This window comes from Protopterus annectens, chromosome 13.part0 (assembly GCF_019279795.1).
Source record: "Protopterus annectens isolate FY-2018-M chromosome 13.part0, PAN1.0, whole genome shotgun sequence".
Lineage (NCBI taxonomy): Eukaryota > Metazoa > Chordata > Ceratodontiformes > Protopteridae > Protopterus > Protopterus annectens.
The window spans coordinates 1226032921-1226049870 of NC_056747.1; the positions used below are offsets into that span (position 1 = coordinate 1226032921).

At 38.5% G+C, this 16950-nt stretch overlaps 1 protein-coding gene across 1 annotated transcript in view; it reads right to left on the bottom strand.

Moving 5' to 3' along the window:
• NSF (N-ethylmaleimide sensitive factor, vesicle fusing ATPase) overlaps positions 1–16950 on the bottom strand; it is a 1516106-nt gene that overhangs the window by 100851 nt on the left and 1398305 nt on the right. Inside the window, exon 18 of the mRNA XM_044055231.1 lies at positions 3680–3814. Coding sequence (XP_043911166.1) covers positions 3680–3814 — 135 coding nt within the window. The remainder of the gene's footprint in view (positions 1–3679; positions 3815–16950) is intronic.

Below are 16950 nucleotides of genomic sequence, written 5' to 3' on the forward strand. Positions count from 1 at the left end.
GTGTTTGCTCTACTAGACAAAGCAAAACTTGTCTCCCTGAAGGGATACAATTGTAAAAAATGTTTACCTCAATAATGAATGTGCAGTGCATATTTATGCAGTTATGTTAACAGTTACCTTCTCATTTCAAAGTCCATGTACATATCAGTTACCCTTGTACAGAATACATTCAAGATTATTTGCTAATATTATGATGTGCATTACTCATGTCAATGTGCAATATATTTTTTCTTGTATATTAATTAATTTTTGTTTATGTCTCTAGACTTAGTACAAAATCCATCTGGATTGTTTGTTAAATGTAATAAATTTGTACTACAACAGTAAATATGCAATATGATTTATTCCTGTATATGCAACATTTGCTTAAGTATTCTATGACTTGTACTTTTGACACGTTAGGCCAAGTCATGGCTGAAAAGGGTCCTCAGACCAGCCCACATACCTGGTTAACAAATGTTAAATAAATAATTAAATAAATACAAAAACAAACGAACAAACAAGTACACTATGGTCAGAATTCGATGGTGGTCTCTGAAATACTGGTGCAAACCTACTGATGTCAGCAAGCCGTAAAACAGGCGGGCTTGCTTGTTCAGAAGTCCATTATACACCCACCAGCAGTTTGTCGTCTTTGCATGAAGTATACATAAATCGACACACTCTCTTGATACATGACTCAGAACCTAAACTCTTTATTTTCTTGTTTCTCATTACTAGACTGCAGGCAGAGTTAAATAAGAACAACAAAGCACAATATTTGGAAACTTCAGCTGGTAAGATATAGCAAACATTATTACGTTAAGAAGATAACAGCTCAATGAAATACGGGGACAAAACCTGACTACATCCCTGGTTACCAGTGTTTGCTTAGCAGCCTGTTGGAGCGGGCATGGGTGGGGGGGGGTCAGTCATGGTTCTGAGGTCCCGTGATACCCCTTGGTGGAGGCAGAGCAAACACAGAAATGACCCTGGTGAATGCATATGATTCACCAAGCTGCTTAATGATACCTTCCCTGGGGGCATGTGAAACATGCACGTGCATACAGAAGGTGATGTGGCGCACACAGTAACGTAGATGGCACATACCCTGCTCAAGGAAAGGTTAGGTCATTAACTGTAAATCCCCTCATGGGGTCCTGGATGACAGCTTCTTTGTCCAGCTCTCACCTTACAAGAACGAATGGACTGGTTTAGGAACAGGGCAGGTGATAGTAGAGGTAGCCAATTCTTGCATCAGAGAAGGCAGTCTAATTTTACAGAGTTGAGCCACTGGATGCATATTCAATGGGCTCTTATCAAGCTCACTTAACGGTAGCAGAGAGGATGAACAAACAAGTCACTTTGACACACAAATAATGACAAGCATATCACCATGTGCTCCTGTAGCAGTAGATGCCATTCAACAGACGGGGGGCTTGCAGGCAGACACCAAACGGCAGCATGTACTGGCTAGAGGCAGAAATTGATACAACAGCAAGCACACAGTGCTGCTAATGATACAATTCAAGCATCCATCAAGCAGTTGGGGTGGGTGGGGGGACTCGGCCATCTATATGCTGTTCAAACATAAAGCATAAATAAGCTACATGAGCTGTAATGAGATAGGGATTAAGGAAAAGGCACCCAATTTGAAAAAGGGAGAAAATAAAGGAAAATTATATGCAGTGTACCAGGTTATTCAATATGGAGAAATAATGAAAACAACAAGGTGCAAACTTTACATTCAGCTATTCAAACCAGTATAAAACAAAGGAAATCCCATATTCCTACAGGTCCAATAGGTTATTTCACAGATATTAATGACCACAGGCACCAAAGAAAACTTAAACAGTACAGACTGAACAAGGAGGAACTATAATACAGGACATCCAAAAACTCAAATAAATGTATAAATACAGTGGAATGCTGCCTTTGGCATTTGAGACAAAGGTAAAGGCCACAATCACTCAGCAGTGTAGTACATCCTGTGCACTTTACAAAAGGATGTGTGCAAAGGTTAAAAAGGAAGTCAAACAACTGCATTAAGGATAATTAGCACTTTAACTTGACCAATGACAGGTAGAGTGAATACCAACAAATGTTTTTCCTCACTGAGAGCCGAGTGTGTAAAAAAATAACACTGCATTTTCTCCACTCCCATCTGGTCATTTCTGAAACTTGAGACATTAGTTGAGTTCCAAATGAATGTTCCTCCTGCAACTCCTATCCTGAGAGGGAAATAAATGTCCTCCCTGCAAAACCCATGGCAGGTTTAACTGATGCAGCATTCTGACAAGTGACATGGGGGTACCAAGAAAGGAGGGCTGACAGGTTTAGTCTGAAGTCATGCAGTGATGCACTGTTCTTAAGCAGCTCCATAAGCAGAAAGGATTCGGAGGTTTAACAAAGATTTCTAGTGCTAAGTCTTTGTCTGCTGTAAACTGGATTATACAATGTGGGAATAATTTAATTTCAGGTTTCACTCTACCAAAAATAAACTCATGGCCCTAAGATATTGCAGCTTTCTTTCCGACTCAGGAGTACAGCATCGCCTTATACTGCACTATGGTGTCAGCAATTGATTTACCTGGTGTAGGAATAGAACCTACAGCCTTCTGCACCAAAGTAGTGTGTGCTACCTGTTGAGCTACTGACATTGCCAGTCAGACTTCTTCACCCCATGACCATTTAGCTCATCCCTTATAGAATCACTTTTGCCTCCCCCCTTTGGTGGCATCAGAGGGGGTGAGATATGGAAGTCAGTATCGAGGAATGCAGCTGTCATCTTATGGTAGACAGGTAGGGATAGGAGACTTCATAATACTCCTGTGGTTTTAACTGTCGCTTGACTGCCACAGTGAAGTGCTTTGTATGTTGGGTCCAAGTCAGATGTGGATTTTTGCTCTACATGAAAAGTGGTTAGCTGAAATGAAGTCAGGACTGCATCTCCAATGAGGCCTTTTTCTATCTCTGGCTAGAGACAGCAAAACCTGCTCACAATGAGTAGCTGAATGGCTGCTCCCCTTATCATCCTCACTCCAAACATTAACAAATGCTATCATGCATTACAACACATACTGGGAGCTCACAGATTAACCACTTCAAAGGACATGAACTTAGATGGGAGTGGTCGGGGGACAATGGCAGTTACTGAGTCCAGCAATATCCACTGATGTAAGAATCATACAAAATAAGATAAAATATTACAGTACTAGACCAAAAGAAAGCAACCTTTTACCTCTGTGGTAACAAGGAGAAAGAAAGTCAGGGCACTATCTGACAACATGGGTTGGGGTTGGCATAAGAGTTGAGGGATTTATCTCACAGACACAAGGTACAGGGTTTGATTCCCACCTTAAGTTAATTGGTTAAGCTTACAATGGTCCACAAAGACAGTTAGCCTAGTACTTGCCTATGAACTTATGAACAAGGAGGAAGAATCCTGAGACACTTGAAGACAAGAAGAAATGAACATAGTCACTCTGATGAGAAAAAAGGAAGAATAAAATAATAAAAAATGTGGTGGTAATGAAGTGGTAGAAGCAGCAGAGTGTTTTGTATCAAAAGCTTAAGACATTTTGTGACAATTAGGAGAATGTAACACAGTACAACTTCATCATGACAGGTACTTTGACTCTCTCCTCACACTGTAAAACATCACTTGGTCAAATGGTGCTGAACTTATGGTATACCTTACCTCCAAGGCATCAATAAGCTGGTCTCCAGTGCTAATGTTGGGAACATGGATGGTGGTGCTGAAGGCATCCAGCATTTCCATCTCTTGCAAGACATCCTTACGACTAGTGGTCCCAATTATAAGCAACTTGCGGCCCTAGAAGTTGGATGAAAGATGCAATATATATTAATATTTGGAAGAATAAAAATAAACTCAGTTGCAAATGAATGCAAACCGCACAGAATAAACACACTCAACACTAGCACTACAAAAAAGACTCTGAGGAGGGGGATCACTTATCACTATGTATTTTTACATAGCTAACAGTGGGGGAAGAGGTCTGCATTATGCTACTTGTATATGAGAAGCAGTGTGGCAGCACTTTATATTACGTGTTTACAATTTAGAATGTAACACAAGGTCACTACATGTTGCAATATCTAATATTAGGCTGCTTTGTAAATTTGAAGATCATATTTAATTATTCATTCATTTAATAACCAAGTAGATGAATAAGTCCAGCCGCAACACAACACAAAAATATATATATATATATATATATTAACAGTTGTATAATGCATAGATCAAGCATGGTGTGAAACAATATACTGTTTAGATATTTACAACTGCATGTACACAGCAGGTAGAAACGAGAAAGCAAAAAGTTTTAAAATGCACAAATTTACCAAGATGTGTGTGTGTGTGTGTGTGTGTGTGTGTGTGTGTGTGTGTGTATATAGACATACATACATACATATATATATATATATATATATATATATATACACACACACACACACACACACACATTATATATATATATATATATATATATATATATATATATAATCTATGGGTTCCTATGAGTTCAACGAAAACTCATTATGTTGAATGCGTTTTCGTCGACACGTAGAGCAAACAGGCAAAACAGCGAAGCGGCTGTTCAGCGAAGTTTTTCCCTGGGAAAGAAGTCACTTGACCGCTTCATTGTTTTGCAGTGTTCTGAAGTGTAGTGTGGTCCCTTGTCCAGTATAGCTCCCGAGCGTGATTGTGCAACAGTTACTGACCTTAGGGTTAGGGTGCGGGTTAAGGTAAGTGCATATGTATGAAAGTGTTTACTGTTGTATATTTTATGTTAAATGTATGGTTGAGTTCCGTGTGTATGTGTTTTCAGTTCTTTACTTTTGTTTTGGGGGGGTGTAGAGTTAGGGTTAAGGTAAGTTCGTATGTGTTTGGAGCTGTTTATGTGAATGTGCGAGAGTTCCTGACCTTAGGGTTAGGGTGCGGGTTAAGGCAAGTGCACATGGTTTAAAATGTCTTTTTTTTTTTTTTTTCGTTAAATGTATGTTTGGGTTATGTGCATATGTGTATTTAGTTGTTTACTGGTTTTTGGGGGGTATAATTAGGATTGGGTAAGTGTGTATGTGTTTGGAAGTGTGTAATGTGGTTTTTTTTTTTATGGGGGTTGGAACAGCGATTTCTTTCCCTAGGAAAGAAATCGCTGTTCTTTGGATTCGACATTTTCAGCTTTCGCTGAAAATGTGTCAATGTAACATCGTTCGCTGTTTTAAGCGTTCCATGTTGCAATATAGACCCATATAGATATAAATATATATATATATATATATATATATATATATATACACATTGGTTCATTGCATTTTGTTGAACTTACATTTCAGCGACACATTTTTTGCAAGCATCAATGGTCAACTGGTGAGATGACTATTAGGGAAAGAGAAAGTCCCCTGCCCATACTTACTCATGTACACTAACCCTAACCTTACCCCTACCCCCAGTCATACATATTAGTGCACTAAACACCCATTGCCTAAATGTTCCACCATACAATTAAATTGTGTCTGCAAGTTAGTGGTGTTTTTGTTTACTGTTCTCCTTTTCCAGTCGGTAAACTATGTGTAGAAATAGTAGCTCAACGAAAGGTAAGTTCAATGTAAACTTTCAATTAATCATGACTGGAAATGTTTATTTAAAATAGACTCTAACTATATCTATATATATATATATATATATATATATATATATATACAGACACGCACACAAAAATTATAGTGTGATTCATAGCTGTATCACAAAATCAAACACAAGACTTCTGACACAATGCAGCAAAGAATCACACTGTCGAACATTCAAAATATCTAATATAATAAAGCCAGAAATAGGAAAACAATTTCCATTTACAATCTTTGTGCTAAAATCCCCTAAAACACTAACCTCTAGTTTGTCTGATTAATGGTAGTGTTATGAAAAGGATGTTTTAAGGTAAGGGTTAGGATTAGGAGCAGTGAAACAGTTAGAATTAGCACATACTATTAGCTCCCCTTCACCACCTTGGTAACACATGCTAACCCTAACCCTACCTCTGTCCCCAATCTTAACTCTAAACTTTACTATAAAAACCCTTTTCCTAACACTACAATTAGACAAGACAGGCTCACACACATACACTCACAGACCAGCACAATTATACAGCATTAAATGTATCCCCTTTCCTAGGTCTTACTGTAACACACACTAACACACTAACACACACACACACACACACACACACACACACACACACACACACACACACACACACACACACACACACACACACACACACACACACTTTATCTAACACCTTCCCTAACTCTTACTATAACCCTAATCTGCAAACATTCAATATTATATACTTGTATTATGCAGCTGGAGTGGGTACCCTTGACATTATAACAGTTCTACATTCAGTCACAGATTCATAGTTATATACTAGGCTAACAACCACCAGGTCCTATTTAAACCTAGCTGTGCAATCTAACCCACCTGCGTCACAATGTATCATGGGTATTTATTTGGAGGGGTATGTTAGTTAGGAAGTTTCCAGAGATTATATGCATGTGTATATGTATTTGTGTGTGTGGGTGAGGTACGTTAGTTTGGGTATTACTGTCTGCTTCTAATTATCAGAGGTATGGGGGCCAGACATTGGGTGAATTTCCAATGTCTCATCCAATGGTCAAGGTTACACTTAAATAGGGTTAGGGATAGACTCTGCTTCACATGGATGGGGGCCCTTTTACAGAACACGGGGATCCTATGAGAAATACCTGTCTCGCTAACATGTCTTATTTATGTCACAAGCAAAATTTAAATCTTTGGAACTAGTGGTTCGATGCTGTTCATTTTGTATTGGGTTGACTCTTAGGGGTGCCTTATCGCTGGAGTAATTAGCCTGGGTAGCAGCTTTCCCAAAAGGCAATACAATGCATTTCTTGGTATTCAGTTTTAGTCCATGACTTCGGCACCAGTTATTTATGCATTACACCTTCTTGGAAGATGTTTGTGTCATGTCAGGAATCTATGACAGCTCTCAATTTGCAGTCATTTGTGATCCAAGTCAGCCAAACACTCTTGATATTAGCCTTTTAGAAGTACATGCCGAATAGGAGTGGTCCTAGCACAGAGCTCTGAGGTATGCCACTGGTGACTGGTCTCCTAGTGGAAGTGGTATCACCAAACTCAACTTCTTAGGTCCTGTCCAAGAGCCAGATGGCAATCCAGCAAGTTATGTAGGGGTTTATACTCAGTTTGGTGAGTTTGTCTACTATACCCAAGTGAGGTACTCTATCAACCACCTTAGCTAGGTCCAGGTAGGCAGTATGTACTGTTTTGCCCTTATCCCTTGCCTTGCTGACCTTCTCAAGGAAGTCCATCAGGTTTAATACACATAATTTTCCCTTGACAAAGCCAAACTCAGTTGGGTTCAGTGTCTGAAAGTTGCCTATGTCTTTCTTGATCATTTCCATGATAATTCATTCCATGGCTCTGCATATTAAACTAGTCAGACTCATAGGTTTGTAATTTCCAGGGTCAGTTCGTGGTCCACCCTTGTGAAGTGGGATACAAGTTGCAGTCCTCCATTATCACGGTACAAAGACTGTTTTGAGGCTTTAGTTGAAAAGTGACTCAAATGGTCCTAACAGGTCACATTTCCAGTTATTTAGGAGGCAACTCAGGATATTGTTGAGGCCAACTTAGACTGTGTTTTTGGCCTTAACAAGCACCACCAGGACCGGCTCCTTGTTAATAGCTGGGTCGGGGTTTTGCTAGTGGATATTTTACTGAGTGAGGTGGGAGACAGTGAGGGGGTGAAGTTTGAGGTGACTTTGTCAGCCAGCAGATTCACTATGTTGCTCTACTCAGTAAAGGTGGCATCACTGATCACCAGTTCGGCACACTAATGTGTGCTGCATTCGAGGTTTCGGATATAGCTGTAGAAGGCCTCATGGTTGTCTTTAGCCTATGAGGCTATAATGACCTTGTAACTGGCCTTATTGGACTTAATTAGTCCTCTTAGTTTCCTGTTTAGTTTAAGCAAAGTGCTCCTATAATTACGGGAGTTGCTCTTCCTGATTTTAGACATGACTGTTTCTTTTTGTTATATGCCATATTAAAGTTAGGATTGCAACAACATGATTTGGTTTTTAGAGTTTGCTTTGGGCTTACTTCTCATAGGTACAGCAGCCTTTATACAGCAATTTACATCTGAAAAGTTCCACACAGGTTGTTGTGAATTCAATGTTGAAAGGAGCACTGAAATTTGATAAACTATTCTTTAATAGGGTGTAGTTTGCTTCAGAATAGTTCATAGCTATTACAGGGTTTGCCAAGCTAATTTTTATTTATAAGGAGACAGCTTTGTGGTCCAGCTACACCAGTGAGGACATGACTCCGGGGGGGGGGGGGGGTTGCAGGGGAAGGGGGTTAGTTCTTTCCCATATTGCTGAGTAGCAGGTTCAGTACATTTGAACCTCTGGTGGACTATCTGGTCAAGGATATTTTTGCTAATACAGTCCAGGAATCGTTGTGCCTGTGAGTACGAAGCAGTGTACGTTTCCCAGTCTATAGAGGGGTAGTTAAAGTCACCCATGAATAGGATATTTGCTTTAATCACGGGTGTCTCCAGTAGGTCTAGGTATGAGTTACGGGATTCTAGAGACACAGGAGGGAGAACCATAGGTTGCTAGAATATGGTATGTGACTGTCTATGTTGATTTGCATGTGGTTAAATTCCAGGGCATTGTCCTTTTTAACCAATGTAGAGCTATGCTTGCTGCTAATACAACTGAGACTCCTCCACCTTTCGTCCCTACCTGTGTAGCTGATGGTCTAAATGTGTGGAAAGCACTGAAGTCTTGCACTGCTGGAGTATTTTCTGTGGATTTAAACCATGTTTTGGTAATGGCACAGATGCCTATATTCTTCAAAGTGAGGACAGCCTATGGGATGTGGAGTTTCTTGTTTGGGATCCCGGCACTGAGCAGTAACACCTTTAGGTTTCTTTGAGTTTTATTTGCTATGTTGATAGGTTTTTCAATTTGGCATTGCCTAAAAAGGCTTCAAAGAGGTTGATAATGTTTTAACCAATATCTGGAAGCCTAGGGTAGACAAGTGCAGACCATCCTTTGCAAACCAATGTAGTCTGTTAACCATGTTCTCCTACATCGACAAAATACAGAATCCTCCTGGAAAGACAGCAGCAATGAAGCCAATTACTGAAGTCAGTCATCTTTTGTTCATACTGTGGTAGCATCCTTGGTGAAGGTAGAATGCAGCTCAGTGCACGGCACATACCTGACTGATAACACATAATCAGAGAGATCAACAATATCTCTTCATATAGTCCAGGGAAGTATGTTTCAGATGGTTAACTCCCACATGGACTACTAATAATTTCCACCTCATATTATTTGAAGAGCGTGGTTGTTTTAAGACTTATTCAAGTTAATTGAATTAATTAATCAATTGTTTGGCGCCAAAACTAGTATTTAAGACTGAGTTTTTGCCTTGTAGAATGGTTCTGATGAAATCTGCGTTTCAGGCAGATGAAAGCGCTTAACCCGTGTGGATTACAATAAAGATTATCTGTTTTAACTGGCTCCGAGTGACGTGGATATACCCTGTTCTGTCAACTTATTTTACCAGTTGGAGTATTTCACCATTTGTTCTACCTTGTTACTAGTGTTCACATGGCAGTAGAGGGATCTCCTAGCACTTCATTGAAGCCAGAAGACTACAAGGCACTTGGCGAGAAGTAACTAAGCGGCGTTACGAAACTTATGGAAATGATTAACAAACTAACAGTAGCTGTTAAGGAGTGCAGTGACTCCGCTAGTACAAACAAGCTTGTTTCAGCTGATTGTGCTTCCGTTCAACGCGGCAGCACCTTACATGCGGACAAACAAGCTTTATCTGAGTTGTTTCAGATCGGAGTATGGATGGCGTTGCAAACACTGTGCGTGCTAAATTTATCATTGTTGACGAAGCGGCGGACCTCAGCTACACAAGCGACATCCCAAATGGACAGGGTGACGCTAAAGAGGGGCATAATAATCAGCGTATTGATTTGATAGCGAATTCTGCTAACATATCATTGGAAGAAGACTTCACCTTTGATTTTAGTATGGTTAATCTACAAGCAGACAATGAGAAACTGGGTGCACGCCCAAAAAAACAGAACGAGTATTTCCGGACATACTCAACTGTTGTGAACAAACCTACTCAATGCACAAAAGGTACTGTAAATAGGGATATTTTATCCAGTCCTAAGAAATTGTATACTAGCAGAATTAAAGACACAGGTGTGTCTAATATGTTTAATGACTTCGTCTCGGATCAATATGAGTTTATGGACAAACTTGATGAAAGAGACTGTTTTTATGACAAAAGTGATAAATTTAATAATGTTGAATGTAGTAGGAACTATAATATGAATATTAAGGATGACATTAAATCACAATTCACTTACTAGGTAGGAAATTGACGCAATTTAAATGTGTTAAAATGGATATAGCCTATCTTGAGAAATGTATATCTTTAAAAATAGTACCAAAAGGACTTAGGTTCTTTAAGCTTCCATTAGGCATTAAGATAGACAGTAGCATTATTGCAGATTTTAATCTTATGTTCGATTTAATTCGGCATACTTATATGAAACATTTAATTAAACACAATGAACATAAGGCCAAAATCTTATTAGAAGAAGTATACAATTTAAATGAAAGTATCATCAAGGATGCAGTGTTTGATAGATGGTATGACTGCTATTCTAGCCAGTTTAGCCAGGCTACAGCAAAAGTGAAACATGCCTACGAAAGAAAGATGCACAAGTTAGATAGGGATATGGATGCATATAGAAAGACAGAGCTTATGTCTGGCCTAAATATTACAGTGAAGAGGACAACCACTTTGAGGTTATCCAATCTAGAGGAAACAAAAGAAATATGAAAATATGAGGAAGAAAATTTTCAGGGGGACGGTACTTCCCAGCACAGAAGAAACTACCAAGGAGATACTAGATATTCACATCCATTCCAGTCCCACTGATAACAATCTAGATACTGGTATAGCTCCAGACAAGATTAAAACAAGTGAGGAGGGATCCCTCCCACCTAAACACAATGAGGATGCTTGTCTGGACACAGGCCAGAACACTTATCCACACATTAGTAGCCATCTAGGCTTCAAAGTATACAACTATACTGATACCACTGTTAACAAGGATTTAATAACATTATTTAGTAAAGGAATGAAGTATATACCAACGGTAAAACCTAATATAGTGGATGTTATTACAGAAGTCAAGTATTTTTGCAGAAGGGTTAATTTGGCATTACAATTTAAAGATATGAAACATGAACAGACGTTACCCCAAGGCCTAAAGAAAAAAAGCACATATATACCCACAGCAAACCCACAAGTGGCTTTATATGAGAACTTGGTCTGTCATGACATGTACAAATTACATCAAGGAATAAGGTATAACAACAACAGTGGAGGGGGACACACTGACAACCTTACCAGAGAGGAAAGGAAATGCTTAAATGATATCATTAGGAATAAACAGATTAGAATCATGAAACCGGACAAAGGGGGAGGGGTGGTAATTTTCCATAACAACGAGTATCACAAAGAAATACTCAGCATTTTGCAGGATTCAGGCCATTACGAAAAGGTAACCTTGAATCAAATCAATACAGGTTACAGACGTATTGACAACACTTTGGAAGAATATTTGATTGACGATCGTATTACCAGTGATGTATATGAGTATATGAAAACTGAATACCCCATTTTAGCACGTATTGTAGGTATTCCCAAGATACACAAGAATTTGAGTAAACCCCCATTTAGACCCATTATCTCAGGGTCTAAGTCCAAGACATTCAAAATAGGAACCATAATTGATCAATGGACTAAACCTATTTACAGTAAGGTGGACCATCTGGTCAAGGACTCATGGGACTTTTTGAGCAAAGTCACAGATGATAAGTGGGAAGATAATTTAACATTCGTAACTATTGATGTGCAAGACCTTTTTTCCAGCATTCCAGTCAATACAGGACTGGACTACTTTCACAGTAGTATATTCAAGCATTTAGGATGCAGTAGTGATAGAGTGAACTTGATTACGGACATGATGAGCTTGGTGTTGGAACACAACTATATCGAATTTGAGAACGAACTATACAGACAAACCAAAGGAGTGGCGATGGGAGCCTCTTGCGCTCCCATCTTTGCAAATTTGGTAATGTTGGAGTGGGAGAATGTTCATTTATTTAAGTGTGAATTTTACAAACACATCCGGCTGTACACCAGATTTTTAGACGATGTATTTATTATTTGGACAGGACCCACGGACATGATATCAACCTTTGTGGAATATCTCAACAACACCACAGAATTTTTGAGATTCACCCATCAACATGACAAAAAAGGTATACCCTACTTGGACACCTGGATAGGCAATACTGGTACTGGTTTCATTTCCAGATTATACAGGAAGCCTACCTTCTCAAACGATTATATTCACTTTTCTAGCTGTCACCCTCGACACATTTTCAGAAATATTGTTAAGGGCCAATGCATTAGAGCAGTCAGAATGTCATCTACTGACGAAGATATGAATAAGGAACTACTCCTCATTTCTCAGCTTTTAGTGACAGAGGATATCCTAAGAAATTATTGGATAACATCACTACTTATGTCAAGGCACAATGGGGCTAAAATATAAACCGCTCTTAGGCAGTTCAACCTTTATGCAGAATAAAATAAGTGACATGCCAAATATGATGGTATGTGTGATTCGGTTCAACCCATTTGTTAACTTGATCACTGACATTCTAAAGAAGTACTGGAATACTATCATTTCTACGGAAATCTGGGTAATTTGGTAGGAACAGAGATGAGGATTGTGTATAAAACTGGAAATAATATAAAGCATATTTTAGAAAGTGGATCAAAGAGCGAAAGAAGAGTCAGCAACAAAGGTACCAGTAAATGTGGTCATTGCAATCAATGCAAGTTTATAAACACTACACCCACCTTTAGGTTAGAGAACATCCTGCACACTAAGATCACAAGTATATCAGGCAATTGTGATTCCAAGCGTATAGTGTATATTGCCAATTGTATAAAGTGTCACGCCTATTACATAGGTAAAACGGAAAGGAAGTTCAAGACACGGATATCAACACATTTATAACATCAGCAAGCAAGACACCAAAACGCTGTACAGGCATATTTGTGAAAAGGGCACTGAACACACCTTTAGGTTTTCCATTATTGACCAAGTAAACATCAAGGATAAGGGGTGATTGGAAGACTTACCTGGCCTGGAAAGAAAGTAGATGGCAAATTAGTACTGATGCCACCACGAAGCCTGGTATTAATGACTTTATTAGTTTAAAACCACTGTTAGCTTTAAACTGAGTTGAAATCACTAATTATTCATATCAGTTACTGTAGTTCCTTCATCTTGGATTACAGTTTTCACACGTTTTAATTACATGTTCCATCATAGTGCAACACATTGTGAGCATTTAGGGTGGACCTATTACAGTAGAATGAGGGACTTGTTCAACACTACAATTTGTGCATAGCACTGACTAAGAACTGAGAAGATTAGTCTTTTAGTTTTTAGTAGCCTTAAGCATCTTTTATATATTGTAATTATGATGACATTTAAGTTAACTAACATTACTACTACTACTATAGGATAGTTACCTTGCTCGCTTTGTTCACGAATATTATGAACACTTGGCATACATCTTCACAAACTGTTCATGTATTTTTATTATTGTATTATATATTTATATTTATATCAATGTTTTATATATATATATTTGCTATTCATTGTGTATAGGTATCATTTGTGTATAGGATGAACGAGTTTGATCAACTAGAGGACTTAGTTCATATGTATATTCAGAGAACAACATTTGAAGAGTATTATTTTTAAATTCATTTTTAATTCATTTTTAATAATTTCCACTTCATATTATTTGAAGAGCGTGGTTGTTTTAAGACTTATTCAAGTTAATTGAATTAATTAATCAATTGTTTGGCGCCAAAACTAGTATTTAAGACTGAGTTTTTGCCTTGTAGAATGGTTCTGATGAAATCTGCGTTTCAGGCAGATGAAAGCGCTTAACCCGTGTGGATTACAATAAAGATTATCTGTTTTAACTGGCTCCGAGTGACGTGGATATACCCTGTTCTGTCAACTTATTTTACAAGTATGTTTCAGATGGTTAACTCCCACATGGACTACGATCAAATCATACCAGTATCTGTGATGTAGTGACCTGAACGCATGGGTAACTGGGTAGATCTTGACACCAGATAGGCAAAAAGCCGTTCACTTCTCCTTGTTCAGCCTGTTGAATGGGGCAATGCGGCAACTGAAAAGAGTCCTGAGCAAAGTGTTTTGTTTTGCCTTATAGGCTTTGTTCTTGGGGCTCCACAGGGTACAGGATTATGTATGGTGTTTAGTGTTGCTTTTGGTGAGTGCTTTAGAAACTGCTGAGGATAGGCGTTACTGCTTATAGGCTTAGGAGGTCTTTGAGGTTTCAGAAGATTGCTTTTTAGTGCCTCAGCAAAGGTTGGTCTATGTGTGTGTGTGTGTGTGTGTGTGTGTGTGTGTGTGTGTGTGTGTGTGTGTGTGTGTGTGTGTGTGTGTGTGTGTGTGTGTGTGTGCGTGTGTGTGTGTTCTTGACAACCTTGTTTGTTTGTGGACTGGGTTATACATTGGTCTTCTTGGGTGTTTCTGGGGTGTGGCACTACACTAGGTTAAACTGTGTAGCATACTTCTGCTGTTTAATGTACAAACTAAGCTGGTCTCTGACAACAGCTTTGTTTTAGCCACACAAAATTACAGGTTTCAGTTCTAACAGAAGTTTTATAAATAATACTGACTTTCTGTGTGTTTGTCCCTCTACAGGGCACAGCTAACCTCTTGATGTAATAACACCAAGAAAGACTGCTTGCGATTGTAATACAACAAGAAAACAAACTACCTTGACAAGGCAATTTCAAGTTTTAGGAATCTGTTGAATGGATTTAAAGGCAAAAGCAAAAATAAAGCAGTAGCACTTTAACTTGGGTGGTCACATGCTGCAGTGGTGGCTGGATCTGATCCAAGAATCGGATCCAAACTCATATGTTGAGGAAGAATGAAAATGGACAACACAGATGGAAAGTTATGTTAAGTATGTAACTACTATTTCTCCGACATGTAGAGTAATGGCATGTTTGTTAAAGTGTTTACCTTACGAACAGAAGGTGCAAGGTTTGATTCAAACACGGAGTAATTGGCTAGGCTTAAAATGGCCCACAAGGGAAGTGGGTCTAGAACTAATCTGTGAACCTATGAACAGTTAACTGAAGTGCAAAACAATAAAATAAATCACATTTTTTTTTCACATTTTGAGCACCACTTTTGTTAAATAATGTCTCATCTTGGAAGCAACTGCATTTGCAGGTTTCTTGGAAGCAACTGTTAATTTATAAACAAAATTCAGAATATGCTGTCAACATCTGTGCATGTTGATAACTTGTTCCAGGAAAGGGACATCTGACATGAAGGAACCTATACATTCTATTTCACTGAGTGACTTGAATGAATAAAGTTACTCAGCATTTACAGCAAACAAACATTATTTTATTAAAACAATGCTGTTTAATTTCTACACATTTTTTAACTTACTCCAATATCACTTTTATAGGTCAAACAGCCATTCTGAACTCTAAGTTAAATGAATCAAACTGTAATAAAGGGACTGGATGTCTACATGTCAGGTAATTCTCAGATCTGTAACAGCAGTCTCTCTTTTATATGAGCACACTACTGAGAGAGGCAAGTTACCCTAGCAACTGTATATAAGAACAGCAAGGTAAAAGGTCACTCTGTTCCAGAGTATTTTGTCTTATTATTGTAAAAGAGATCTACAACTGATCTATCATTTTTAAGCATATGGCAAAAACAGGGAAGTTTAGCAATATGAGGATCAAAAGCTTGGCCAGTACATATTATGTTGGGTCTTGGCAGACATGTAAACAAACATATCATTAACCTGCAAAACACATGTATGTGTGTGTGTAAATGCATACACACACACTCTTACATGAAAACCCATACATATGCATGCACACATCATTTCCCTGTTGGTCTCACAACTGTTCCGATCACTCCAGTAAGAAGTAAGGGGATTCATGTTTTCACTTCACTTCAGCTGCCTGTGGAGCGCACACCACTTGGGGCTGTCAAGCTAAGAGACTGATTACAGCACTTGTCTTAAGATTTTCTCTTGAAAATGCATCCAATTTCAATACCCAAAGCACAATCACACTTACATAACAAAGGAATCAAATAAAGCAAAGACTGACTTGTAAATGGATGAAAGGCTCACATATTTTTTTCTTTCTCTGTTTTCTTCCCTTTGTAACACATTATACACTGGACAGCCTCATATACACGAATGGCACCCTCCCAATATTTCTGCCACACAGTTAAAATATATGTATGTACTTATATATTACAAAAAGAAAGACATCAAAATGTCAAGCAAGTACGAGACACACACATGCGTGCACATACACACATACACACACTTGTGTCTGCCTATCTATCTAAAAATGTAGACTCCCAGAATTAAGTTCACTTAGCAAGCTCTTATCCTCTTATCAAGATGCCATCCCCAAACTTGTAACACATATTCATGTAGTACTGTCCCCAACAACTGCATATAAGGGTGGTAAAGCCTTATAAAATTAGAAGTGTAGCATTCATTAAACTACAAATAGAAATACAATACTCTCATACCAAGCTCAGGGATACCCAAATGAAATGCTTTAGGCCTACTGAAGACAAGCAACATTCAGTGAGCTGTTTACCAAAATATTCAGGTCCCAACACTGTCACTGTTTCAGTGGGTAACTGTAACAATCTG